The sequence below is a fragment of the Hibiscus syriacus genome, unplaced genomic scaffold (assembly GCF_006381635.1).
Source record: "Hibiscus syriacus cultivar Baekdansim isolate YM2019G1 unplaced genomic scaffold, ASM638163v2 tig00117056_pilon, whole genome shotgun sequence".
NCBI classification, from domain to species: Eukaryota; Viridiplantae; Streptophyta; class Magnoliopsida; order Malvales; family Malvaceae; genus Hibiscus; species Hibiscus syriacus.
This window is the reverse complement of record NW_024063539.1, coordinates 5686460-5713497: the sequence shown is the minus strand read 5'-3', so window position 1 is coordinate 5713497 and position 27038 is coordinate 5686460. Positions and strand designations below refer to the sequence as shown.

At 37.2% G+C, this 27038-nt stretch overlaps 2 protein-coding genes and 2 long non-coding RNA genes across 12 annotated transcripts in view; 3 read left to right on the top strand and 1 right to left on the bottom strand.

The window, feature by feature from the left end:
• The window catches only part of LOC120198188 (AT-rich interactive domain-containing protein 5-like), a 29592-nt gene extending 27504 nt beyond the window's left edge, over positions 1-2088 (top strand). For all 3 annotated transcript variants that reach the window (XM_039199553.1, XM_039199551.1, XM_039199552.1), the window contains 4 exons: positions 477-543; positions 692-742; positions 1481-1573; positions 1769-2088. In XM_039199553.1, coding sequence (XP_039055484.1) covers positions 477-543; positions 692-742; positions 1481-1573; positions 1769-1873 — 316 coding nt within the window. In that variant the 3' untranslated portion in view covers positions 1874-2088. The remainder of the gene's footprint in view (positions 1-476; positions 544-691; positions 743-1480; positions 1574-1768) is intronic.
• A 904-nt stretch (positions 2089-2992) lies between these two features.
• On the top strand, positions 2993-5572 carry LOC120198191. Of its 2 annotated transcripts, XR_005523340.1 has the most exons (6): positions 2993-3370; positions 3546-3945; positions 4039-4276; positions 4660-4761; positions 4857-4955; positions 5229-5572. It is a non-coding gene; the product is annotated as an uncharacterized LOC120198191 (long non-coding RNA). The 2 variants fall into 2 exon arrangements; XR_005523339.1 differs by having other exon boundaries at positions 3130-3945.
• Positions 5573-6914: 1342 nt separating this feature from the next.
• Positions 6915-12048, top strand: LOC120198189 (AT-hook motif nuclear-localized protein 10-like). 6 transcript variants are annotated; one of them, XM_039199554.1, is made up of 7 exons: positions 6915-7060; positions 7333-7510; positions 7614-8239; positions 9116-9168; positions 10048-10179; positions 10839-11000; positions 11524-12048. In XM_039199554.1, the coding sequence occupies exons 3-7, from the start codon at positions 7735-7737 to the stop codon at positions 11755-11757; spliced, it is 1086 nt and encodes a 361-aa protein (XP_039055485.1). In that variant the 5' UTR covers positions 6915-7060; positions 7333-7510; positions 7614-7734; the 3' UTR covers positions 11758-12048. The 6 variants fall into 6 exon arrangements, with proteins under 6 accessions (XP_039055485.1, XP_039055486.1, XP_039055490.1 ...); XM_039199555.1 differs by having other exon boundaries at positions 6915-7064; XM_039199559.1 differs by lacking the exon at positions 7333-7510 and having other exon boundaries at positions 7666-8239.
• Positions 12049-12817: 769 nt separating this feature from the next.
• Positions 12818-26034, bottom strand: LOC120198370. The gene is made up of 3 exons (XR_005523363.1): positions 25889-26034; positions 22497-22502; positions 12818-12828 (listed from the first exon to the last, which is right to left on the bottom strand). It is a non-coding gene; the product is annotated as an uncharacterized LOC120198370 (long non-coding RNA).
• Positions 26035-27038: the final 1004 nt, after the last annotated feature.

The window sequence follows — 27038 nt, the reverse complement described above, 5'->3', positions numbered from 1 at the left end:
CTTCCATCAAAAGAAGAAATATTTGAATCATTTACGGCTGCATAATTGATTTAATGCAAAGAATCCTTTTCTTGATATTTTCTTATTGCACCCGTTGCTGCTAGGAACACCTTGAAAAAAATGAGCCAGTGCAAAGCCTGACGACAGAAGAATACTCTTAATTTAAATGTACAAAGAAACTTTAAGCACCAATCTGTTTCTCACTAATCTGTGCAAGGTTTAAGAACCCTTTTATTGTAGGCCCATACAATTTGCTATTGATGTTTCATATATCCCTTAAGAAGGCCACACAGATAACATCAGTCCTATTCCAACCCCGTTCTAGGATGACAATAATCATTTGATGCCTCTGCTAGAAAAGGGAAAGTGAAGGGATGTCGGGCCCATGAAGAAGTCGAGAAATATTAAACTTGCTCAAACTAACCTGATTGTTGTTTTATTCTACTTTCTGATCAATGCGATTTTTCTTGATGTAGACTGGTCACCGAGATTGTTGATGCGGGAACCCCTGCTGATTGGGTGAAGATCAATGTCCGTGAAACTGTAAGTAACCCTTGTTTCCTTCCCAGTGTACACACATATAAAAAAATTATTACAAAACTGGTTTCAGTTACAATCGGTTTTGGATCAACTTGTGTTGGGGTTTTGACTTTTGAGTTCTGAGTTGTTTCTCTGGCCTTAAAATGGACAGAAGGATTGCTTTGAGGTATATGCTCTGGTCCCTGGACTCCTGCGTGAGGAGGTATGCACTTGTCCTGAAATCCTTTTTACATGATGTGATGTAAATTAGTAAACATTTGATATGATCTTTGACAGTTGGCATTTGCAACCTATAGTATTTGCGGATGATTACATAGATAAGTATGCAAAAAACTCACGTGTCTGTTGTTATTTTCAGTAATTTACCAATGCCAGTAGCAATAAATGGTCTAGTAATTTGTCTCATTAGTTCCCAATATTTGTTAGATTGGTTAAATGATATCTTAAAATATTTTGGATTTTCCGGGTATAGGATAGTGTGAGGATAGGTGTTTTGGTTCTGTTATTTGGGAATTTGTTTTGGGTGTTTGTATTGGGACCTATGTATTGTATCTGTTTGCTTTTGGATGTAATCCTATTTCTGGTAATAAATTTTGGGCATTCTTTTCCTCCTTCCTATGACTATTGAGTTTTTCGGAGTTTGATGGCTATGAAGGGGTTTTTTAATGAGGCCATATTCTTATCAAAAAAAATATTTTGGATTTCCATGTTCTTCCTAAGCTATGGTGAGCATCAAGAAATAAATAGATATATCTGGGGGCTTTATTTCCTACTCAACAAATTTTTAGCTGCTTTTCTGCTTTCAAATTCATGGAAAGTTTTTGGTCCTTTTGGATTCTGTTACTATGATTTTTAAATTCCTTCGATTGGAAAATATGTTTGGTGTTTCATATTACATATTGCTTTAGTCTCTATTAATTTTCACTGGATGTAAATCTAGGTAAGAGTTCAATCAGATCCTGCTGGACGGTTGGTTATAACAGGTGAACCAGAGCATGTTGACAATCCTTGGGGTATCTCCCCCTTTAAGAAGGTACAGCATCTGTAGCTTTCCTCAAGTCCTCAATTACATGCTTGATAACATAGTGAGAATACACAAAATAGGAGGAATTAATTCTGTCTTTGGTGGCACTGTACTTAATATTCTTTATAGTTTTATCATCTTATTTGAGATGAAAATGTTAGGAAGATTCGTTGAGTTGATCTTAATTTGGTGTGGTTTGCACAGGTAGTGACCTTACCGGCGAGAATCGATCCACTGCAGACATCCGCTGTTGTTAGCTTGCATGGTCGACTCTTTGTCCGTGTCCCTTTTGAGCAGGGATCAATGTGAGCCTCATCATGTTTAGATTAGGTGGCTTTGGCCAGACTCGTTTTAGGAGAAATGTAACTATAAGTAAACTTGGTACTGTTGAATTAGTTGTAATTTTCCCTGTGGATTTCTATGTCTAAGAATGTTGGAACTGGTTGGGAAAAAAAACTGATGGAAAGGGAAGATTGAAATCTCATCAAAAATAAAATAGTGAAGGTCAATGGAGATTTAGCAAATTAATGTAACTTTCAAACCTTTGCAAGTGAAATGGGATAAAAAAAGATTTAAAATGCAAAGTGAGAAAACAAGTATAATTTAATGTCGTCACACATGTATCATCATGACAATCAATTAATCATGCATGTAATGCTTACACTAGTCTGCCGTGTATGTAACAGTTAAAAGATGCAGAAAATTGCAGAATTCAGAGTAGCAACTTAGCAAGTAGGCCATTAGCCATTGCAAGATACCCCCATCAACAATTTTAAACCCAAAAGAAAGAAAACAGGAATAGGCTTTCCTGTTTAAGGAAGTTGTCAAAGAATAAAGAATAGCAACTGACAGATATGATTTTGTTCTAGGCAGCACATGTTAATGGCCTCTGCGTCCCCACCACCACACATCATTGTTATAAGTACTATGTTTTTTTTTCATGCCGAAGATTTTTTTCATTGTTGGTTTTCACTCCTGTTTCTGCATGATCAAACACTTGAATCTATGGGTTTATTTGGACTGTTATTGTTTCAACCCAATCTGTATTTGCAGGTCTTAGAGGTGAAGATGGGGCACAATGTTTGAGATATTTTTTTATTGCAAAAATATTAGGGTCTATATGCTAAATATAATATACCAACCGGTTCAATGAAAGAAAACCACAAACCTAAACCTTTTACCACCAACTCCAGCTTATGTTTATGAGTTGCAATTAGCTTTGATTGGTTGATATTTGTTCGAGTGACAAAAAAGTTGATATTGAATTCGGAATTTACGATCAAAAAGTAACATGGATAGAATTTATTCTAAAATTAGATTCGATTCAAATATAATTTGAGTTTAATTGAAATCCGAACTCGCTTCAAAAAATTCAATATTAAATTCGAATTTCATAAATAAATAAAAATAACATAATTTTGCCTGCAATTGACTTTGATACAAGTACGTGACAGCACTTTTTATGTGTCTCTTATGTGATAATTTCCTGGGATTTTCCGCTTGGATTTGAAAGGATGTGCATATTAAGTATTTTTTTGCTTCGCTGTCGTGGTAAATTGTATTGCAGTTGCAGGACTCTAGGCTAGTTTGTGTAAAGCTTGTTTATCATTAGAAATTTTGTCATGTGTGGATCGTGAGGTTTCTGCACAAGAACAACAGTAGGTGCAGAAACATATCTTCTTTAATTGTTGACGAGGAATAGGCTGTATCCTTAGCATAAATATGGTTGTGTGCGCTCTATGTTCCTCGTCAACCTGAAATGTAGTTGGATCATTATGGAAAGCTCGCTAATCAGAGTTCAATTGGGTACATCTCCTTTTGCAGCTACTTTCTCCTCTTTTAATTATTCTCCTTGTCTCATGGCAGTTCAAACCGATCACAGCATGCAAAATGGCCAAGGAGTTTTTAGTCTTTACGTTAGAATTCAGGATTAATTAGGCCGAAGTACAGTCATATGACATGGTGTGATTGGTAATTGCAGGAATGCAAAATTGGAAGTTGCAGAGGATATGTGCCCGAGCTCAATGTTTATTGAACAGGCAAGATCATGATTGTGATTTGATAAGGATCAAAAGGAAAGAAATGTTGGGAGAAGGGGGGATGTGATTATTCTCATGGGCTGAGTAGTTAGGCTTTATGATTTTACCTATGAAGTTTTTGGGCCTTGGTATGGCTCATCGATAGTAGTGTTCCGGTATATCGCTTGGAAGACTTGGTTTTTCTGATGTGATGAATAATAATGTTTTTTTGACCTTTCTATAACTTCATTTTGGAATAAAATGTATTGCATAGCTCCTAATCAATGCTGAACTTCTTGAGATCTTTGATATATGTTTATCTGTGCAGGTATGCAACATATGGACCTGAATGTCTATCCTCAGGTTAGCGGCTTTACAAAGTGCAATGTTGTGGAAAGAATGGAGCAAGTAATGTTTGTACCTCGATGCCTGATTTATTATTGTTTCTCTGGACAGGGTGCTTACAACCCTTACATGGCTCAGCAGTACCTTCAGATATATGGAGTACCTGGAGCAGTTAACCCAGCTATTTATCCATATGGACAAGTGGGTCAAAATGTTCCTAGCGGGCATTGTTATACAGCTGTACAGGAATATGCAGTGCCAAGTCATCAAATAGTGCAGTTTGGAGGAGCCGTTGCTAATGCAATCACAACTTCTCCAATGGCCACAATCCAAACACCGTATCCTGGAGGTTAATATCAATATGAAAATTTCATTTTGCCCTTGTTTACGCTACTGGCTTTGCTTTTCCCCCCAACTCTGTCTGCCAATGATTTATTTCCTCTTCATATCTAGAGACCAGTACATCTTCGCCTTTATATTTCGTTGATCAAATTTATTTTTGCTTTGCGTTCTAAGAAAATATACGTTTATGAGTTTATATGTAAACTAGAAATTATATAGAGAATGGGCTCTTTGGTTAAGCTTAGAGAATTGTGGTGCACATGAATGAACTTCCGTTTATTTTTTTATCAATCTTGAAAGGTGGCTCTGAGAACCTTATAGCAGGCCCCAGTTGTTTTAAGTTTGTAAATGCATAGAACAACTTATCAGCCAAGTGTGCTTGCTTTTTAGGTATAGCAGCATCTGTTCCAGCACAGCCACAATTTATTGTAACTACTAAGTTTATGCAAGGTAGTGATTCTGACCAAACAACTGGGTGAGGAGTTGATCAAGGTAAGTTGTCACATCTCGGGAAATGAAGTTCTTAGGTTGTTTGGACCTCTTGCCATGGAATTAACCATGGCTGGTGTCTTTTTCCATCGATTCAGGTATCCTTAGATTGCAGAAGGACTAAGAGCAGCGGAACTGCTACATGAGTGGCAGGCTTCGGATCTAGCCTTGCAAATTATTTATTTTGCATTCTACAGGTATTATAACTTTTCTCATTGCACTGTTATACATACAGTAATTTTCTTCCCTGCAGTATTGTTTTAGGGATATGTTCTGGTGTGGGTTTAGTATTCAGTTAATAATTTGAAGAAATGAGCTTCTTATAATGATTATGACACTATGAGAAGTATCATAATGACTGTTTAGCAAATTTGTGATGAAGGAACACACTTGAGGTTGAATGCATACGGTGAATAGTGTATCATAATATTTTTAGGGTATTGGCCTTACGGTGTTCAATCTTTGTGCAGGTTGTACGTAGTCATGCTCACCAGAGAAGTCAATTTCGTCCGAGTCGCTCCAGATGGTGGAGAAGCAATATGGAGGAAGGCGAGAAGTCTTCCTTGATGGTGGTGGTGTTGTCTTTAACCTTTTGTATTTATAAAGAACGTTAGTATGTACAGCTGGTTGGGAAGCCAGCAGTGATGGGATGCTGGAAAGGGATTCTAGCAACCAACCACATAGGGAAATAAAAATGGTGTAAAAAAGAAGGATACGTGTCTAGAATCAACATATGATTCTTTTTCATAGTTGTAGTAGACCCCAGCATTTGGGTGTGTGTATAGATAGATAGTCTTGTCGCTGGTGGATTCTCCTGCATATGCAGACATGGTTATGAGAGCTTTGACTTCAAAACATGGGGGAAGCTCTCAAATGCATTTTCCTTCAACTGAAATGACCAAAAAAAATATGATTTGTGTACAAAGAAGGAGTCTTCTTCTATTTATTTATACCTTTATCTCTATTACTTAAATAATAATAAAAGAGGGGGTCAACTAAGTACCTTAAATTTAAGCGTCACATTTATTTTTATTTTTAAAAAAACCAATTAGAATATAAATTAATTAAATTTGAATGTACTACTTATAGTAATCAAGATGTCTAAATCCATCAGAATTTGCAGTATTTAAATATGCAAAAAAAAAACAATGTAGTAATCGAAAGTGTTTTGTTTTGGCTTTTGATTGATATTATTGAACACTCGAATCCTAGAACAAAGCAGCACCTTTTGCCTTGGGCTTTAGGCTTGGCTACCTGCAATTATTTCTACATACATTTTACTATAACTCTTAACTAGGCTTTAAATTATGTATGTAACATGTTCCTATGAAATCCAAACTTGATAGGTTTAATTCATAAATAAATTATATTTTTAGTTATTAATTTATTTTTAAAGATTTAACATTTCATTCTGTAATCATTTTAAGATTATTTTTTTCACAAAATTTAAGGATCATATTGAATATGATAAAAAGTTAAAGAGTTCACATTATTTATTTTTGCAAAAAATCAAGGACCTTAAATGTTATTAAATTTAATTTCATTAATTATTAAAATATGTTCGAATATATTCTTATTATTAATTTTCTCTTTATTTTAAAATTAATTGTAATAACTATACATATATTATAATTACTTGGAACTAAAAAATAAATTACTAGTAAATTTGGACATAAAATTATTCCCCAAATTGCTTTGCAACTAAGAATGTTGGTATCATTTAAAGGCGTAAATTACGAGATAATTTAAAAGGAACCAACCAGTAGGGAAGCAAGTGCATGGTAAAAAGGTAACGGGCGCGTACTGAAGGAGTAAATGCAGTTAAAAGCAAGCTTGTACAGTTGTACTGTGAGTTAAAGTTTCCATTACCTAAGCTATTTTTTCAGTAAAATACTCAAAAATTTTAATTTCCTTTTTAAAATGTAAATTTTAAGAGAAATATTTTTAGTATACAAAATATGAATATTTTTACTAATAGCATGATTCATAATATCCAAATATTTAATAAATTATTAATGAATTAGATTTATTATTTATATCTGGATGTGCAATATAAATATAAATTCATTAATTTATAATTTTAAAATTATTTTAGTTGAATTTAAAATACAATTTATTAATTGTATACTTTTTAAATACAACAAAACAGAAAATAAAATTCATACTAAAACGCCTGAAAAATTCAGATTTCTCAACATTTCTTTAGAAAAAGTTGTTTGCAGCGCCTTTTCCCTTTTTCCTTCAGAATTTCTAAATTTTTGTTCTCATCCTTCTCTTAATCTGTGAAATTTTCCTATTATTGGTAAGTTATTTGCAATTTTCGATTTTTCCTCATATTTTCCGTATTTTTTGTGATAAAAGATTATTATTTTTGTTATAAACTGTAATTTTTAATTTTTTTAGAAAATCCTTTTCAGAAATTCCGTGGTTTTTGAGCCATTATTTTTTGAAAAATTGCGACTTCACCTCTGTTAAGCAACACGAAGTTCAGTAGATTTGGGATTTAAACTGAAAGGATTGCAGCAGTTATTAGGGTTTTAATTTGGCGTTTAGTAATTTTTTTTCTGTATGCAGATTTTTCACCCTGGGATTTACGAGCAAGCTAACTTGTTAGCCTCCTGGTTTCGTCAGTGAATTTTGAAAGCTTGATCAACTGAAAGCTCTTCGCTCAAGTTGAAAATTCAAAGTCCATTTTGATTTATACAAGCATTTTCGAAAGTCTCCACTTCTCGAGTTCGAACCGGTGAGTTCAGTGCACCGAACATTCATTTTCAACAATGATTATCTTTAGCAGTCAGCGCCAGTGTAACATTACATATTTGAGATAATTGTATTATGCTGTTTCAAAATTTTAGGTTCTGCTGCTGGTGCTGTTGCTTCATGATCTAATGAATTACTTAGATAAAGGCAAAGGAAAGAACTAAAAATCACATATATATGATTTGATTTTAGAACACCAATCGTAAAAGGGGGGAAATGTCGGGATCTGAGACGGGAATGATGGCGAGTAGAGAGCCGTACACCTTAAGCATGCAACAGAAGAATCCGGTGGCGTCACAGCCGGTGATACAGAACATGCGTTTTGCCTTTAGCGCTGACGGAACATCTGTGTACAAGCCCCTCGCTTCCGTCTCACCAACATATCAGCCGGCTTCCGGCGTTGATGGAGCGGATGGGTCCGCCGGTCCGGCTGCGGTGACTCAAGGACAAGGGCAAGCTCTGAACATGAGTATAAGCACGGGGAGCGAGCCTTTGAAGAAGAAGAGGGGGAGGCCCAGGAAGTATGGGCCGGAGAGTATTATGCCGTTGTCTGTTATAGCTCCTCCCACTCTCAGCGTAACCCAATCTAATAGCGGAGGATTCCCCTCGACAACTCCTGCGCCACCGCCTTCAGGAGGATCGGCTTCTTCACCAACTTCAACAAAGAAGGCTAGGGGTAGACCTCCTGGTTCCGTCAACAAGCCTAAACTTTACGCTCTGGGTACTCTTTCTCTTTATAGTTGATACGCAAAATAAAGCATTTTTAATCCTTTAATTTAATGAATGTCTTTTAGCCACGACATTTTTTACCATAGCTTGGAATTGAAATGCTTCATACTTGGAAATTAATTATGATGTGGATGGCTGGCGAGGAGAACAAATGGGTATTGTGGAAAAATAATAAAGGAGTGATTGTTTTGATTTTGTTTATGTTTTTAGTGTTGATTTTGGGTTCTGATTTCTGACAGAAGATGGAGTCATAGCTGCAGTGCTGAGCAATGATAATATTAACTAGTAGTATAACAGTATTTACCACTAAGTAGATAAGTATAATCACACATTAAGTAGTATCTGTGATGCTGTGGAATCACATCTACATCTGTAGTCTGTATTGTAACTTAGATAACTAAATACGGGACCAAGGTCTTGATTCCACTTGGGATCGGTTCTATCCGACTTTAGACTTCAAAGGCGTCACTGGTGCAAGCCCTTGCTTCATTTTCCTGTTTCCCTTTTCCTCCCCCCCCACCCCCCCAAAAAAAACCCCCATCTTCACTCTCTCTTATTTAATAGCTAGTAGCTATAAATTAACGTATACCAAGGGTGCTTATATATATATATATAATATACACCCACATTCCTGAATAATACTGAAAAATTGCAGCTTTCGTGTTATTACAAGATTTCTGTTTTTTCTTTTCTTTTCCTTTTTCTCCTTCATTCGTTTTTTCAATATAAAGCACATATGTTTTGTCACTCTATGGTTTATCAACCTTCTAAAAGAGAAAAAAATCTTAGAAGCCTGAGCTATCTTAGTACTTGGTTTGTTACTAGGGTGACATATTTCACTAAAGGAGTTTTTTTTTTTTTTTTGCAGGATCAGGCAGGGTTGGTTTTACGCCCCATGTTATCACTGTTAAAGTGGGAGAGGTTTTTTCTCTTTCTCCTTTTAACTTCCATTCCCGCTTTCCCTGCTTTATGCGAGAACATTGTCTTATTGCTCTTACTTGCTAGAGATAACTATTCAGGAATTTCATTTTTATTCCATTTATTAATAATGACATGTTCATCTTGTTGCAAGATGCAAATATGTGTCATGAGTTGCTTAAGCTTCTTTTATTTACTTTGCTTCTGTATAGGTTTTCACTTCCAATTTAAGTCTTCAGAACTTTATTGACTATGGAGAAAACAGTTGTCATTAATTCTTTGCATTTTTCATGTGATAAAATAAAAGGTCAAATTGGAGAAATGGATAACTTCCCAAAACTCCTCTTCTGACAACAGAAACCAGTGAGAACAACAGAGAAATACTGGAGTAAACTAAAATTTTGATAATGCTTGCGAGTTTTGCAACTTCACAATTTATAATCAACTTGCAATGTTATGGTTGGTATGGATTAGTGGCAAGGAGGAGGCCGTTGGTACTTTGAGGTCTTGGGTTCAAGTTCCACCAAGTTGTGGGTTTAGTCCAGATTTATTCTGGTGATTTAGTTCCAGAGTATTCTTGTTTATCAAATGAATGAATAAATATAGTTGTGCTAAGTGGGAATGAATCACTTGATCTTGATGGTGACTTTTTAAACTGACATTCCTTAAAAGTGTAGTAAAGGGCGATACCTTTTCTTTTATTAACTTTTTTTCTAATCCAAAGCGAAGGGTTTTAATCCTTTGCTTCACTGGGAGTCTATCCATCACTTTGAAATTTACTGTTCTTTACGTAATGCAATGGATTTGTACTTTCATTGATATAATACTTGTAGTTAATTGGCTGGTCTGAAGCTAAAATTTTATGTATCTACTTGGTTTTAGGATGTATCGTCAAAAATAATGTCAATTTCTCAGCATGGTCCCAGAGCTATTTGCATTCTCTCAGCAAATGGAGCCATATCAAACGTTACTCTTTGCCAACCAGCAACATCTGGTGGAACTGTAACTTATGAGGTTTGTGATACGCTAAAAGATTAGTATCAAGGCAAAAGAAGCTTTTTTTTCTTCTTAGTGTCTGTGGGAAGGAGGTAAATAATGGCATCTAGATACTAGAGCATCAATTTGATCATGCAATTTGTGTATCTTTGTCATATTCATGTATTTTTTGTGTGTGTTATAATCGTACTAAAGATATTTTAGTTATATATAAAACTGATGTGTTAATAATTTGTATTATATAGATGTCTAACCATTCATATATTCACTTCATATTCATGTTATTTTTTGTATCTTGTGTCATTGTTTAGTTATCTGTCCATGGTGTCTAATATTGTCAGCATCAAAGCATAGATGGATGGTCATATCCTGTTTAATATTGAACAAAGAAAACATCTTATATAATATTGGTTAATGCATGCTGCTATTTATATGACGTACTCTCCGTGGACTTGTTATTGGCATATAGCAGAACTTAGTATTTATACTAGGGCAACGGTATTATTCTGCTTCTGGAAGCATTGTTATACTACTAAAGATGTGCTTGAAGTGAACTTTATAATGAAAATCAATTATACCAAATGTATTAGTATCACAACCTTATAAAGAGAGAAGCGCCGCTTTACAGAAGTATCTAATACTAATGTCGTTATGTTCCTTTCCCATTAATGGTGCAGGGGCGATTTGAAATTCTGTCACTTTCTGGTTCGTTTCTTCCATCAGAAAATGGTGGTCAACAGAGCAGAACTGGTGGGTTAAGTGTGTCATTGTCTGGCTCCGATGGTCGTGTTTTAGGTGGTAGTGTAGCTGGCCTTCTAACGGCTGCATCCCCTGTTCAGGTTTTTTTCCCTTTATCATTTCACATTTCTAATTACATTATTCTTTTGTGCAAGTAGCTTTCATATTACAAATATTTTCAATCTTTTCTGAATGGTACAATATACGGGATGAAGAAAAAACAGAACTAGAATTAAAAGTTTCTCTAAATTTAAGAAAAATGATGTTAGAATTTCTACAGCTTAACAAAACTGATAAATATTTTGTGTTTGATTCTATTGTTAATACTCCATGTGGTTTTAGACCTTATAAGTTGGATAATATTTACCATTATGTCAACCATCAACAATGTAACATTAGAGTATTTTGGAGGGTAATGGCCTAGTAGTTATCATCGAGCTCTGTCTCTGTCTCTCCTCTCCTTTGTGCACACGTTTATATATGTGAATATTTTAAATTAATTATGTAAAATTGACCGTCATGATTGATCATGCTTCTATTGGCTTTTGGTTCCATACAATACTTGCCATCTCATTTCCCAGGTATATGGTAATGGTAGTGAGCTACATATTGCTTTTATTGCAGGTGGTTGTGGGTAGCTTTATTACGGACAATCAAAAGGAAGCAAAACCAGCATACCAGATGGAAGCTCTCTCCGCCCCACCAAAGCTTGCTCCAGGGGTTAGCAGCTCACCTTCACACGGTACTCTAAGCGAATCCTCAGGTGGACCGGGTAGCCCGATTAACCAGAGCATGGGAGCCTGCAATAATAACTATAACAACCGCTCACAAGGCATGTCAAACTTGCCATGGAAGTAAACCGTGCTTTTAACTCGATAATCAGTAGTGTGTTGGCTAATGTTGTAGGGGGGGAACCATTTTGTAAATTAAGCATTGTGTAACTGAAGTAGAATTAAGGATTGAGGATGTTTTTTTATGTTGAAACTCTCGGTTGCTGCTAGATAGCTAGGCTATAAACGGCCGAGTGATGTTAGTGTTATGCATTTGTAAGGTGTTGGACAGAAGAGGCACGTGTGTTTTAGCCTTTTTAGGTGGTGTGATACAATTCAACTTAGCCTCACTTGGATGGATGGTGAAGTCAAGGTTGTACTTTTGATTGTTTCGATCTAGGAAAGCAACAAGTATTCTGTACAAACAAGAAAGCTAAAAAAATGGTTAAATGGAAGTAATGAAATGGAAAGATAAATATGGAAACGGAAAATATATATGAGTTGGTGATATGTTTAAAGGAAATGATGAAGTATGATAATGGAAGTAGAATGATAGTGATGGAGATGAATATGAAAAGTAATATCTCAAAGAAGACTCAAAGAAGAACCAATGTTAATGAACAAAGACTCAGACTTTATATTACTTCTTTAAGGGATGGTAAACAAGGACTTTGACCTACTATCTATAAAGAGATAGGAACCAGAAGTATCAGGGTGACATAGATAGGGGTGACGCCACAAGCATAAGCTTGATAAGTCGATAAAGTTCACTTAAGAACTAAAGCGAGAAACTCACAAATATTTGATTAAACAAAGTGAATTGGTTTCTTTTACAAATGAATGGAAATCTATTTATAGGCCTAAGAGTACATGGTGTGAATACAAAACATTTAATGAGTGAACCTTCATGGATGAGTGTTCATACTTTAAGTAGATACAAAACATGGCTTAGGTGAATGAATTTTGATGAATGGATGTTCATCTTTTAATGGAATACATTCTTTGGCCGAATTCATCCCACCTTGTGTGAACTTGTTGATTTGTCTTCTATAGATGAATGTTCATGAATGTATCTTGGCTTAAATTCTTCCCCCTTGTGTGAACATGACTATTTGGCTTCTTGCATGAATGGATGAATTTAAAAGCCTTTGAATGAATCCTTGCACCTCCTCACAAATGTTCTGATTCATTTTAATATTCTTTTCTCGTCCATGCATGTCTTCATTAATTCCTCCCATGCATAAGTCCTTTGAAGGAGATGAATGGTTGCAAATCCCGTATTAATTTCCAGCCTGCACTGTCTTCAGTAATCTGGGCATAGATCAAGCTCCCGATATCGGATTGATGTGATTCAAAATGCGTTGGAAAGCTACGAGATAGGGGATTAAATGTTAAGAAGACTTCATCACCCAAAGATGCTTGAAACATGATCAAAAATGTAGATCAAGCTGACTGACGTGAACTATCCAACCAACTCTTCAATTGCCTTTAGTCTTCTTAGCATCCAATGACCCTAGACAAAGTATGTAAACAAATAATTAGATAGGAATTGAGTTATGATAATTATGAATGCATGCTTCCACATATGATAATAATGCAAATGAGGTAACTATGAATGCATATGCATTGAATGAGTTATATAAAGATGTGAATTAATAAGTCATGCATGAATATCATATATTATACATATAAATGATAACATATAACATTCAAGCATAATTAAGAATAAGATAAACATATTCACATGACATGTAATGCATAAATAAGTAAATAAATAATAAAATAAGGCAAGACTCCCTTAGAATCATCTTGGAAGAACTTCAAAGTTGTGAGCATGTTTTGTTTAAACTTGGTGGTCGGTAGGATCACTTCATCCCCCCTTCTTTAAGGCGATTTGTCCCCAAATCAATGCTTGGTAAATAAGGGAACAACTTTGATCTTCGTTTGAATGGAAATTCTTTCATTCTCATCTTGCATCGTTTTCTTTGCTCAAAATGCGTCACATGTTCAAGTCTTTGCTTTTGAATCAACAATCTGAAAAATAGAACAAAGTTAGAAGTAGATAATTTAGAATCAAAGGAAAGGAAAGAATTAAATTCATGAATGAATGAGCTTGGACTCTTAATGTTCTCCATGGTTAGGTTCATTGAATCTTCCCTTTTATAAGGTGCATTCGATCTTGAGTATGAGGTGAATGTACTTTGAAGGTTAATGAACATGTTCTTTATAATTTCAACTGACACATCTTTTGGAATTTCAAAAGATATGGTGCTTGAATCATCTTGAATGTCCCTTGGAATAACCTGCAAAATCAAAGAATGAATAGAAAAAAATTGATTAGTATAAAGCAAAACTTCCTTTCCTCGCATTCTTTTCTTTCATGCTCATGTTTTTCAACGCACTCATCTTCACTCTCAATGCTCTTACTCTCATTTTCAATTACTCCAATGGCTTTCTCACGAAAAATCACACTCTCATTTTCAACTCCAAATGTCTTGGTTTTCTCACAATGTTCTTCTTTGATTTGTGCATGTTCAACTCCATCATATCTTTTAACCACAACCTCACTTGGAATCTTTTCATTTTCTCTTCCACGCGTACTTCCCCCTATGCTCCCAAATTCAATCTTTTCAACTTTCTCATTTTCGACTCCAACGTTTCTCACATCAATTGTCTCATTTTCATTTTGATCTCCCTCCACTGTTATTTGTTTCTCACGTGAAACTTCTCTTTCAACTTTCTTCATGGCTTTAGTTTTCTTCCATTCCTCTATACGTGATTTGACGATAACTTGGCATTCATGTACTTGATTTGGGCACATTGGAACCAATACGATCTTTCTCCCTTGGTGTTTGAATGAATATTTGTTGGAGAACTCATCATACAATGCTCGTTTATCGAATTGCCAAGGACGTCCAAGGAGTAGATGGCTTGAATTCATAGAAACAACATCACACAAAACTTCATCTTCATATCCCCCAATTGAAAATGACACACGTACTTGCTCTATGACTTCTAACTCTTCATCTTCATTTAATCCTTGCAAAACATATGGACTGGGATGTTTGAATGTTATAAGCCTCAACTTCTCAACCATGTATGTGCTAGCAAGATTTGCACAACTACCACCATCAATGGCTACAAGGCATACTTTATCATTCACATGAAAACGAGTATGAAATGGATTCCTCCTTTGTTGTCCGTATTCCATTAGAAAGATGGGAGAATTGTTAGTGAAAAATTAATAGTTGAATAAGATGAAAGGACCTTACCAATAATCACTCACAAATCCTCACGATTACTCCAAAAAAAATGATGATGCTCCACTCAACGCTCGTGTTTGCACTCGGGAATATATATTGGCTTTTTCAATTCCCCTTTTGATCTTGCACTGTAACAACCCGAATATTTACAAAATAATATTAATTGAAATTGGAGGTAAATTGTGAAAATGGGTGAAATTAAGTGACTAAATTAAAATTTATGAAAACTTGTATGCCATTTTTGAAGTAAAGGAAATTCAAAACTGTCGGTAGGCTTGATGATTTAAGCGTGATTTCTGATTTACAATCAGAAATCACAAAGGCTATTTCTTTAATTTTCTTCCTCTCACACCTCCACTTTCAAGTCCGATCCAAACGCCGTCCGAATTCCGATTGTTGTTTTGAAACCACCGTTGTGTTCATCATCGAGCGAGGAACAAAGCCTTCAAATTAATTGAAGCGAAACGCGGCCAAACGTCGGGAATTTCCAGTCAAAGTAGCGACGGTTTTGTTAGCTCTATCGCCGAGGAAATATTAAATTCACCGCTGATCGTTGCTCCGTTTACGACACCTCCCGCACCATCGTGTTCCTTGTGCCGTTCCGAGTTCACCGGTGTCAACCTTGTCCGCCGTAGACGGCGGCGCGTGAGGAGGTGGTGCAGTCAAAGATTTGGCCAATTTGAAATCGAGCTCTCCGCCGTTCAAAAATTTGAACCGATCGTTGTAAGTATCTCGAAATCGCTCAAAATAATTTTTAGAAATTTTTCCGGGATTTTTAGGGCCCCCGAGGATGCCTCACGCGCCACACGTGCCGCCGCAGGGCGAGTGGCTGCTGGAAACCGGTTTAACCGGTTTTCAACCGGTTTGACCGGTTTCAACCGGTTCGAACCGATTTGACCGGTCTGAACCGATTTTACCGGTCTAACCCGACCCGACCGTTGACCCGACCCGACCCGACCGTTGACCCGACCCGATCGTTGACCGTTGACCGTTGACTTTCTTTGACCAAAACTTAAAATGGCTTTGACCGAGCATTAAACGACCGTTAATCTTTTCCGAGTATACCTATCCTGATAGTTTTCGACGTGCCGAATCCGTTTCCGTGGTCCGTTTTGTCAAATTCGAATCCGAAGGTCTCCAAATCTATGGTCAAAGTGGTTGACTTTGACTTTGACCAAGAATTTGAATTTGAATTTTCGGAAAGTCATACTTTATGTTTTTTGACGTCCTAATTCCGATTCCGCAATCCATTTGGCCAAATTCAGACTCGAAATACCTCAAATTGATAGTCAAACCCGAAAAATGCTTATATACTTAAGAAGTTTAGCTTTGAACAATTAAATAGGATTTGGGACTGATAAATATTATTGTTTGAAGGTACAAGAGACTCTCCGGATCTTTCGACAGCTCGACTCAGCTCTTCTAGATCAGTTAAACCACGTGTACCAGTATTCACCCGTTCGAAAACTGTAGCAGAGCGTGGTGAAACCAGCAATCAGTAGATTTGTTATTTGAATCTATTGTCGAGGTGTGTTCCCTACTTATTACTGAACTATTTTATTGGTTTTAATATGTGGTACACCGAATTCATTGGTTATTGTTTTATTGATGCACCAATTTAATGTGACAATTTATGGAATATGGCTGCTATCTAATTTTTGTTTTGAAATGGTATATGATTACCATGTTTTTGGATTTATGGAATTTATGTCACGGTGCAATTGAATTTTGGAATTGAATTACGATGGAATAGCTCTGATCAAGCTAACTGGGCCTAATGTGACTCTAGAGGGCCCCAAGATGTTTCATTAGGTCGGCTTTCCTTTGTTGTGTGCTTAGGGTAAGCTATATGGACTTATTGACTTGGGCTTAAGGATACAAGCTTCAGAGCCTATCCTTAAGTCGGCTTTCTTTTTGCTATGTGCATAAAGTAAGCTATATGGAAAATAATTTTGGGAACTACTGATGGTGTACCAGAAAAGGGTTTAAACTATGATTTTCAAAAAGTTAAACTCTTTTACGAATTTGTGAGATTACTGGACTATGATTTGTACCTATTGTGATTTTATGGAAATGTTGGGACACACTGAGCCTAGCTCACCTTTTGAAAATGTTTTCCCCTTTCAGATACTGTTGGTTAGATACCTTGGTTCGAGCACTTGGAGGATCAACATATCTCTTGAAGTAAATCAGATTGTAATGTTTTTATCTGGCAAGTTGACTTTATTTTGGTGACATGGACCTTATTTTAAAATATCGGATTTTATAATGATAACTCTTTTGCTAATACTGCTCGGTTTATTGTGATATTGAATTTGAAGACATGTTTTAAATTAAATTATTATTTATTGGTACTATATTTACGAGTTGGATTTTGATAGTATAATTTGTTTATAATTTCATGTTATTTATAATGTGATTTTATATTGATGGAATAACGGTTTCGAAAAATGTCTTTAATAATCATAATGTGATCACTAGACTTAGTCGAAACGCATAGGCCGGGAATAGGGGGTTACATTTATTGGTATCAGAGCTTTTGGTTTTTAACCCTCGGACTGTGTATGAGTCCACATTGAAAATATGGTTTTGAAATATTTTACAAAACGAGTTACTAAGGCCATGTCACAAAGTTATTAAGATTTTAACTATGTTTGAGACTCCAAGTGCTTATCTAACCCTAAGTTTATCTTCTGTAGTAAACTTGAGATCCATCAAAATGAGTGCTAGACGTGGTCGTCGAACTAGCCGTGGACGAGGTCGAGTGGCTAGATTCGCAGATCCGATCGATGAGATACGGGTAGATCCCCCACATCCGATGGGTGATCATGCTCCTACGACCCCAACGGATCTGCCTCCTGCCGCTGGTATTGGCATGACTACACCGATAATAGGAGCGACCGATATTGAGTCAGAGTCTACCGGAGTTGCTTTGGATGAGAATTTTGGTAGACAATTTCTGCAGTTAATACAGGGAGCAGTCAGAGCTACTGGTGTTGTAGCTGAGGTTCTTATTTCGCAGACTTTGATTGCCAATGGAGTTAGAACTTTTGGGGGACAAATACGTGGAGCTCCTACTGAAGCTGAGGATTGGCTCCAGGATACAGAGAGACGCATGGATCAGTTGGGTTTGGACTCAACTAAGAGATATCAGGGTGATGTGGCGATGTTAGATGGCAATGCCTACACTTGGTGGGAGTCAATGACCAGTAGTGTTCCTATCGATCGTTTGACCTGGAATTTCTTTAAGGATCGCTTTCGGAGCCGTTTTCTGGGAGAGCGCTACTTAGCTCAGAGACGACAACAGTTTCAAGACCTGGTTCAGGGAGACATGACTGTTTCTGAATATGAGATCGAGTTCCTGAAGTATAGATTCAGTATGGTACCTACGGAGAGAGATCGATGTCGTAAATTTGCCCTTAGACTCAGATACGAGCTGCGTAGGCAAGTTGTAACCCATCAGGATGAGATATTTGATGTGCTGGTGGGCAGAGCCAAAGATGCGGAAGAGGTGGAGGTTTTAGCTTCTGGTAGAGAGCGTGTTGATCAAGATCGATCTAAGAAATTTTCAGGCCCGATGGAGTCATCAGCACAGTCCGGAAAGAGGACTCGTACTTCAGCCCCTCAGAGAAGCAATACACGTTTCAGGCCTGCAGCATCCTCACCTTTAGCTGTCAGTCGAGGCGGTTCCTCGTCGTATTATAATGGGCCCCTTTGTGAGTATTGTGGTAAACAGCACTCAGGAGAGTGTCGTAAGAAGATGGGTCTTTGCTATCAGTGTGGATCTAGTGGTCATTATCGGAGGGATTGTCCTCAGTTAGTTTCGTTTGAGCATACCACTACCCAAACTCCTGTGCGTTCGCAGACTACTGTACAGACCCCGATTAGAGATCGTAATCAAGGAAAGACTCGAGGATCAGCGTCCAGGACAGACAGTAGAGCCCGACCTCAGCAAAATAGAGGGCCAACAGCTTCTGAGGCTAGACAGCCAGCTTTAGTTTATGCAACTAGACGTCGTGATGACAGAGATGAGCCTGAGGTTATTGCAGGTACATTTACTATTTATTCTACCCCATACTTTGCATTATTGGACAATGGCTCCACTCACTCCTATGTATCGAGCTCAGTATCTCGAAACCTTCAGATTCCGATCGAGAACACTGAAAATACTGTTACAGTTACAAGTCCAGTAGGACAAGCGGTATTAGTGAATAAAGTATTTCGGCGTTGTCCTCTCGAGGTTCAGGGAGAAATTTTTCTCGCTGATCTTATGGAACTTCCTTTAGGGGAGTTCGATCTAATTCTTGGAATGGATTGGTTGAATAAACACAAGGTAAAGCTGGATTGCGAATACAAGCGGGCTACTCTGAAGACTTTAGATGGTCGGACTGTTGTGTTAATTGGTGAACGGCGTGGTTATCTCTCCAATATAGTTTCAGCGATGGAAATTGATCATATGATCCGGAAGGGATATGAGACCTTCATTGCTTGTATTTTGAACACCAAAGGTGCATTGTCCACGATCGAGGAGATTCGTACAGTTAGTGAGTTTCCTGATGTTTTTCCGGAGGAGTTGCCTGGGTTACCTCCTGATAGAGAGGTAGAGTTCGAGATTGAGACTTATCCGGGATCTTCACCTATTTTTATGGCACCTTATCGTATGGCTCCAAAGGAACTTAAGGAGTTGAAAGTCCAATTGCAAGAATTATTCGATCGAGGATTTATCCGACATAGTACTTCACCATGGGGAGCTCCAGTTCTATTCGTGAAAAAAAAGGATGGGTCGCTAAGATTATGTATTGACTATCGAAAATTGAACAAGATGACGGTCAAGAATAAATACCCATTACCCAGGATTGATGACTTATTTGATCAATTGCGATGAGCTACTGTATTCTCTAAGATTGATCTTCGTTCGGGGTATTATCAATTGAAAGTTAAAGGATCTGATGTTGCAAAAACGGCCATTCGCACTAGATATGGTCATTATGAATTTTTAGTGATGCCTTTTGGTTTGACGAACGCTCCTGCAGCTTTTATGGATTTGATGAATCGGGTGTTCTGACCATATTTGAATCAATTTGTGGTGGTCTTCATTGACGATATTCTGATCTATTCTCGTACTGAGGCAGAGCATGATGAGCATTTGAAGATCGTTCTGCGGACTTTGAGAGAGCATCGTCTATATGCCAAACTAAGCAAATGTGAGTTTTGGCTTCAAGAAGTGTCATTTCTGGGGCATATTATTTCTGCGCGAGGTGTTCAGGTTGATCCCAGCAAGATAGAGGCTATTATGAATTGGAAACGACCTAAGAACGTATCTGAAATCAGCAGTTTCTTGGGCTTGGCTGGTTATTATCGACGTTTTGTTGAGGGCTTCTCGATCATTGCTTCTCCTTTGACATAGTTGTTAAGGAAGAATGTGCTGTTTGACTGGGGCGAGGCACAACAGGAGAGCTTTGAGAAATTAAAGGCGGTTTTGAATCAAGCACCGGTGTTGATTCAACCAGAGTTCGGGAAGGATTTTACAGTGTATAGTGATGCTTCACATTCAGGACTTGGTTGTGTTTTAATGCAGGAAAGTAAGGTGGTGGCTTATGCATCCCGTCAGCTGCGGCTGCATGAGAGTAACAATCCTACTCACGATTTAGAGTTGGCAGCAGTAATTTTTGCCTTGAAGATTTGTAGACACTATCTTTATGGAGAGAAGTGTTACATTTTCACAGATCATAAGAGCTTAAAGTATCTTCTGACCCAGAAGGAACTTAATTTGAGACAGCGTCGCTGGTTAGAACTTCTAAAGGATTATGATTGTGTGATTGATTACCACCCTGGTAAAGCTAACATTGTAGCAGATGCTTTGAGTCGAAAGACGGTATCGGAGTTGAGGTCTTTAATGGCCAAGATGAATTTATATGACGATGGCACTTTGTTAGTAGAATTGCAAGTTAAGCCGACCTTGGTTGATGAGATCAAAGCTAAGCAGCCCCTTGATAGCTCCTTGCTTTCCATCTTTGAGCAAGTAGAGCAGGGGACAAACTCAGATTACGCAATTGATCAGGATGAAGTTTTATGCTTTAAAGGTAGATATTGTGTGCCTGATGATGCTGAGTTGAGGCAGACTATCCTTACTGAGGCTCATAGTAGTCCATATGCTATGCACCCCGGAGGAGATAAGATGTACCGGAATTTGAGAGAGAGGTATTATTGGATTGGTATGAAGAAAGACATATCTGACTTTGTGGCTAGGTGTTTGACTTGTCAGCAAGTTAAGGCAGAACATCAACATCCATCAGGTTTGTTACAGCCTATCAAGATTCCTGAATGGAAATGGGAGAGTATTACTATGGATTTTGTTACTGGCTTGCCTATGACTCCTTCGAAAAAAGATTCAGTTTGGGTGATTGTTGACAGACTTACAAAGTCATCTCACTTCATTCCTGTGCGAGTAAATTATACTTTGGATAAGCTGGCAAGATTGTATATTTCAGAGATTGTCAGATTGCATGGTGTTCCATTGTCTATTATTTCTGATCGAGATCCGAGATTTACTTCGAGATTTTGGAAGGCGTTACATACGGCTTTGGGAACAAGATTGGATTATAGTACATCCTTTCATCCACAAACGGATGGTCAATCTGAGAGAGTAATTCAGATTCTGGAGGATATGTTGCGGGGTTGCGTAATCGATTTTCATGGTAGTTGGGAGAACTTTTTGCCGTTGGCTGAATTTGCTTACAATAACAGTTATCAGACCAGCATTCGTATGGCACCATATAAAGTGCTCTATGGGCGTAAATGTCGCACTCCGATCTGTTGGACTGAGTTGTGTGATAGGAAAACGTTGGGACCTGAGTTAGTGCGAGAGACGGAGGACACAGTCAGATTAATCCGTGACCGTCTGAAAGAGGCATTTGATAGGCAGAAATCTTATGCAGATCAAAGAAGGAAGGATATACAGTTTGAAGTGGGAGATCGGGTCTTTTTGAAAGTTTCACCCTGGAAGAAAGTATTGAGATTCGGGCGTAAGGGTAAATTGAGTCCAAGATTTATTGGACCATTTCGTATCTTGAAGAGGGTAGGACCTGTTGCATATCAGCTTGAGTTTCCTTCTGAGCTAAGTCGTATTCATGATGTCTTTCATGTATCAATGTTGAGGAGATACCGTCCAGATCCAGGTCACATTATTCAGGTTGAAGAAGTAGAGCTGAGACCTGATTTGTCATATGAAGAGGAGCCCATTCAGATCTTAGAGAGAGATGAACGAGTTCTTCGGAATAGACGAATTCCAATGGTCAAAGTTCAGTGGAGTAATCGAGGCCCCTCAGAAGCTACTTGGGAGACATTGGAGTCAATGGAGGCTCAGTTTCCTCAACTATTCTCGTAAAGTAAATTTCGAGGACGAAATTTCTTGTAGAGGGGGAGAATTGTAACAACCCGAATATTTACAAAATAATATTAATTGAAATTGGAGGTAAATTATGAAAATGAGTGAAATTAAGTGACTAAATTAAAATTTATGGAAACTTGTATGCCATTTTTGAAGTAAAGGAAATTCAGGGACCAAGCCCTGAATTTCCCCTAAAACTGTCGGTAGGCTTGATGATTTAAGCGTGATTTCTGATTTACAATCAGAAATCACAAAGGCTATTTCTTTAATTTTCTTCCTCTCACACCTCCACTTTCAAGTCCGATCCAAACGTCGTCCGAATTCCTATCGTTGTTTTGAAACCACCGTTGTGTTCATCATCGAGCGAGGAACAAAGCCTTCAAATTAATTGAAGCGAAACGCGGCCAAACGTCGGGAATTTCCAGTCAAAGTAGCGACGGTTTTGTTAGCTCTATCGCCGAGGAAATCTTAAATTCACCGCTGATCGTTGCTCCGTTTACGACACCTCCCGCACCATCGTGTTCCTTGTGTCGTTCCGAGTTCACCGGTGTCAACCTTGTCCGCCGTAGACGGCGGCGCGTGAGGAGGTGGTGCAGTCAAAGATTCGGCCGATTTGAAATCGAGCTCTCCACCGTTCAAAAATTTGAACCGATCGTTGTAAGTATCTCGAAATCGCTCAAAATAATTTTTAGAAATTTTTCCGGGATTTTTAGGGCCCCGGAGGACGCCTCACGCGCCGCCGCAGGGCGAGTGGCTGCTGGAAACCGGTTTAACCGGTTCGAACCGATTTGACCGGTCTGACCCGACCCGACCGTTGACCCGACCCGATCGTTGACCCGACCCGACCGTTGACCGTTGATCGTTGACTTTCTTTGACCAAAACTTAAAATGGCTTTGACCGAGCATTAAACGACCGTTAATCTTTTCTGAGTATACCTATCCTGATAGTTTTCGACGTGCCGAATCCGTTTCCGTGGTCCGTTTTGTCAAATTCGAATCCGAAGGTCTCCAAATCTACGGTCAAAGTGGTTAACTTTGACTTTGACCAAGAATTTAAATTTTCGGAAAGTCATACTATATGTTTTTTGACGCCCTGATTCCGATTCCGCAATCCGTTTGGCCAAATTCAGACTCGAAATACCTCAAATTGATAGTCAAACCCGAAAAATGCTTATATACTTAAGAAGTTTAGCTTTGAACAATTAAATAGGATTTGGGACTGATAAATATTATTGTTTGAAGGTACAAGAGACTCTCCGGATCGTTCTACAGCTCGACCCAGCTCTTCTAGATCAGTTAAACCACGTGTACCAGTATTCACCCGTTCGAAAACTGTAGCAGAGCGTGGTGAAACCAGCAATCAGTAGATTTGTTATTTGAATCTATTGTCGAGGTGTGTTCCCTACTTATTACTGAACTGTTTTATTGGTTTTAATATGTGGTACACCGAATTCATTGGTTATTGTTTTATTGATGCACCAATTTAATGTGACAATTTATGGAATATGGCTGCTATCTAATTTTTGTTTTGAAATGGTATATGATTACCATGTTTTTGGATTTATGGAATTTATGTCACGGTGCAATTGAATTTTGGAATTGAATTACGATGGAATAGCTCTGATCAAGCTAACTGGGCCTAATGTGACTCTTGAGGGCCCCAAGATGTTTCATTAGGTCGGCTTTCCTTTGATGTGTGCTTAGGGTAAGCTATATGGACTTATTGACTTGGGCTTAAGGATACAAGCTTCAGAGCCTATCCTTAAGTCGGCTTTCTTTTTGCTATGTGCATAAAGTAAGCTATATGGAAAATAATTTTGGGAACTACTGATGGTGTACCAGAAAAGGGTTTAAACTATGATTTTCAAAAAGTTAAACTCTTTTACGAATTTGTGAGATTACTGGACTATGATTTGTACCTATTGTGATTTTATGGAAATGTTGGGACACACTGAGCCTAGCTCACCTTTTGAAAATGTTTTCCCCTTTCAGATACTGTTGGTTAGATACCTTGGTTCGAGCACTTGGAGGATCAACATATCTCTTGAAGTAAATCAGATTGTAATGTTTTTATCTGGCAAGTTGACTTTATTTTGGTGACATGGACCTTATTTTAAAATATCGGATTTTATAATGATAACTCTTTTGCTAATACTGCTCGGTTTATTGTGATATTGAATTTGAAGACATGTTTTAAATTAAATTATTATTTATTGGTACTATATTTACGAGTTGGATTTTGATAGTATAATTTGTTTATAATTTCATGTTATTTATAATGTGATTTTATATTGATGGAATAACGGTTTCGAAAAATGTCTTTAATAATCATAATGTGATCACTAGACTTAGTCGAAAAGCATAGGCCGGGTCTAGGGGGTTACATGCACACTCGATTAGACTTTTTCCACTCGTTCATCTCTTGTAAAGTTCTTAAAAGAACTAACTCGAGACCTTTCAAGTGCTATGGACGTCGGCTGAAAAATTTGTTAGTGTAGAGGAAAAAAATAGAAAGGTAGAAAGATTAAATAATGAAGGGTGGTCTTATAAAAGGAAGAAAAATAAAGAAAGGTTCACTTACTATGTAAAGATACTCACCACCTTCCTAGAAGAACAATCAAAGGTCTTGAAGACTTCCTTAGGATCGGTTGAAATAATGATGTTGCTTGTCACCTTTGGCACTTCTTTGCATTTTGATTTCTTTGTTTCCTTTCTTTAGTTTTTCTTCACTTAAAATCCCTTGTTGATGTTGGGATTAACTTGCTGATTTTTTTCTTTTGGCACTTCTCTTTTTGATTTTCTTTTTATTGAATGGTAGGATGTTGCTTTTGCTTGTTCTTGTTGCAATCCACCTTAGCTCTGATACCATATGATACAATTCAACCTAACCTCACTTGGATGGATGGTGAAGTCAAGGTTGTACCTTTGATTGTTTCGATCTAGGAAAGCAACAAGTATCCTGCACAAACAAGAAAGCTAAAAAAATGGTTAAATGGAAGTAATGAAATGGAAAGATAAATATGGCAGCGGAAAATATATATAAGTTGGTGATATGTTTAAAGGAAATGATGAAGTATGATAATGGAAGTAGAATGATGGTGATGGAGATGAATATGAAAAGTAATATCTCAAAGAAGACTCAAAGAAGAACCAATGTTAATGAACAAAGGCCCAAACTTTATATTACTTCTTTAAGGGATGGTAAACAAGGACTTTGACCCACTATCTATAAAGAGATAGGAACCAGAAGTATCAGGGTGACATAGATAGGGGTGACGCCACAAGCATAAGCTTGATAAGTCGATAAAGTTCACTTAAGAACTAAAGAGAGAAACTCTCACAAATATTTGATTAAACAAAGTGAATTGGTTTCTTTTACAAATGAATGGAAATCTATTTATAGGCCTAAGAGTGCATGGTGTGAATACAAAATATTTAATGAGTACACCTTCATGGATGAGTGTTCATACTTTAATTAGATACAAAGCATAGCTTAGGTGAATGAATTTTGATGAATGGATGTTCATCTTTTAATGGAATACATCCTTTGGCCGAATTCATCCCACCTTGTGTGAACTTGTTGATTTGTCTTCTATGAATGAATGTTCGTGAATGTATCTTGGCTTAAATTCTTCCCCCTTGTGTGAACATGACTATTTGGCTTCTTGCATGAATATGCATGAATGGATGAATTTAAAAGCCTTTGAATGAATCCTTGCACCTCCTCACAAATGTTCTGATTCATTTTAATATTCTTTTCTCGTCCATGCATGTCTTCATTAATTCCTCCCATGCATAAGTCCTTTGAAGGAGATGAATGGTTGCAAATCCCGTATTAATTTCCAGCCTGCACTGTCTTCAGTAATCTGGGCATAGATCAAGCTCCCGATATCGGATTGATGTGATTCAAAATGCGTTGGAAATCTACGAGATAGGGGATTAAATGTTAAGAAGACTTCATCACCCAAAGATGCTTGGAACATGTTCAAAAATGTAGATCAAGCTGACTGACGTGAACTATCCAACCAACTCTTCAATTGCCTTTAGTCTTCTTAGCATCCAATGACCCTAGACAAAGGATGTAAACAAATAATTAGATAGGAATTGAGCTATGATAATTATGAATGCATGCTTCCACATATGATAATAATGAAAATGAGGTAACTATGAATGCATATGCATTGAATGAGTTATATAAAGATGTGAATTAAAAAGTCATGCATGAATATCATATATTATACATATAAATGATAGCATATAACATTCAAGCATAATTAAGAATAAGATAAACATATTCACATGACATGTAATGCATAAATAAGTAAATAAATAATAAAATAAGGCAAGACTCTCTTAGAATCATCTTGGAAGAACTTCAAAGTTGTGAGCATGTTTTGTTTAAACTTGGTGGTCGGTAGGATCACATCATGATGTGTTTAAGATTTGACTCTCCTGCTTTCGTTGCAAATCACAACAAGAAGTTAGTGGAAGGGAGATGTTGATGATTATGATGTTGTTCTAGTGGAGATTAGTTTGATTTAAATTTCTTTTATTTATTTCATCTCGATTTTGGGTGTTCATAATCGGGTGTCTGTACTTTTAGATACCTAAATATGAGGGTACTCGATTCTTCGGTAATAAAGATGACGGTCTCTGTCTCAACACGAAGATCAATTATCATATATCGGATACTGGAATTAATTGCACTGGGTCATA

Bases quoted from the DNA above. Each gene is read 5' to 3' on its own strand.
- LOC120198189 (XM_039199559.1), top strand. From the start codon at position 7,735: ATGTCGGGATCTGAGACGGGAATGATGGCGAGTAGAGAGCCGTACACC. The intron at 8,240-9,115 runs GTACTCTTTCTC...TTTTTTTTGCAG, and splicing joins GCCTAAACTTTACGCTCTGG to GATCAGGCAGGGTTGGTTTT. The intron at 10,180-10,838 runs GTTTGTGATACG...TTAATGGTGCAG, and splicing joins GTGGAACTGTAACTTATGAG to GGGCGATTTGAAATTCTGTC.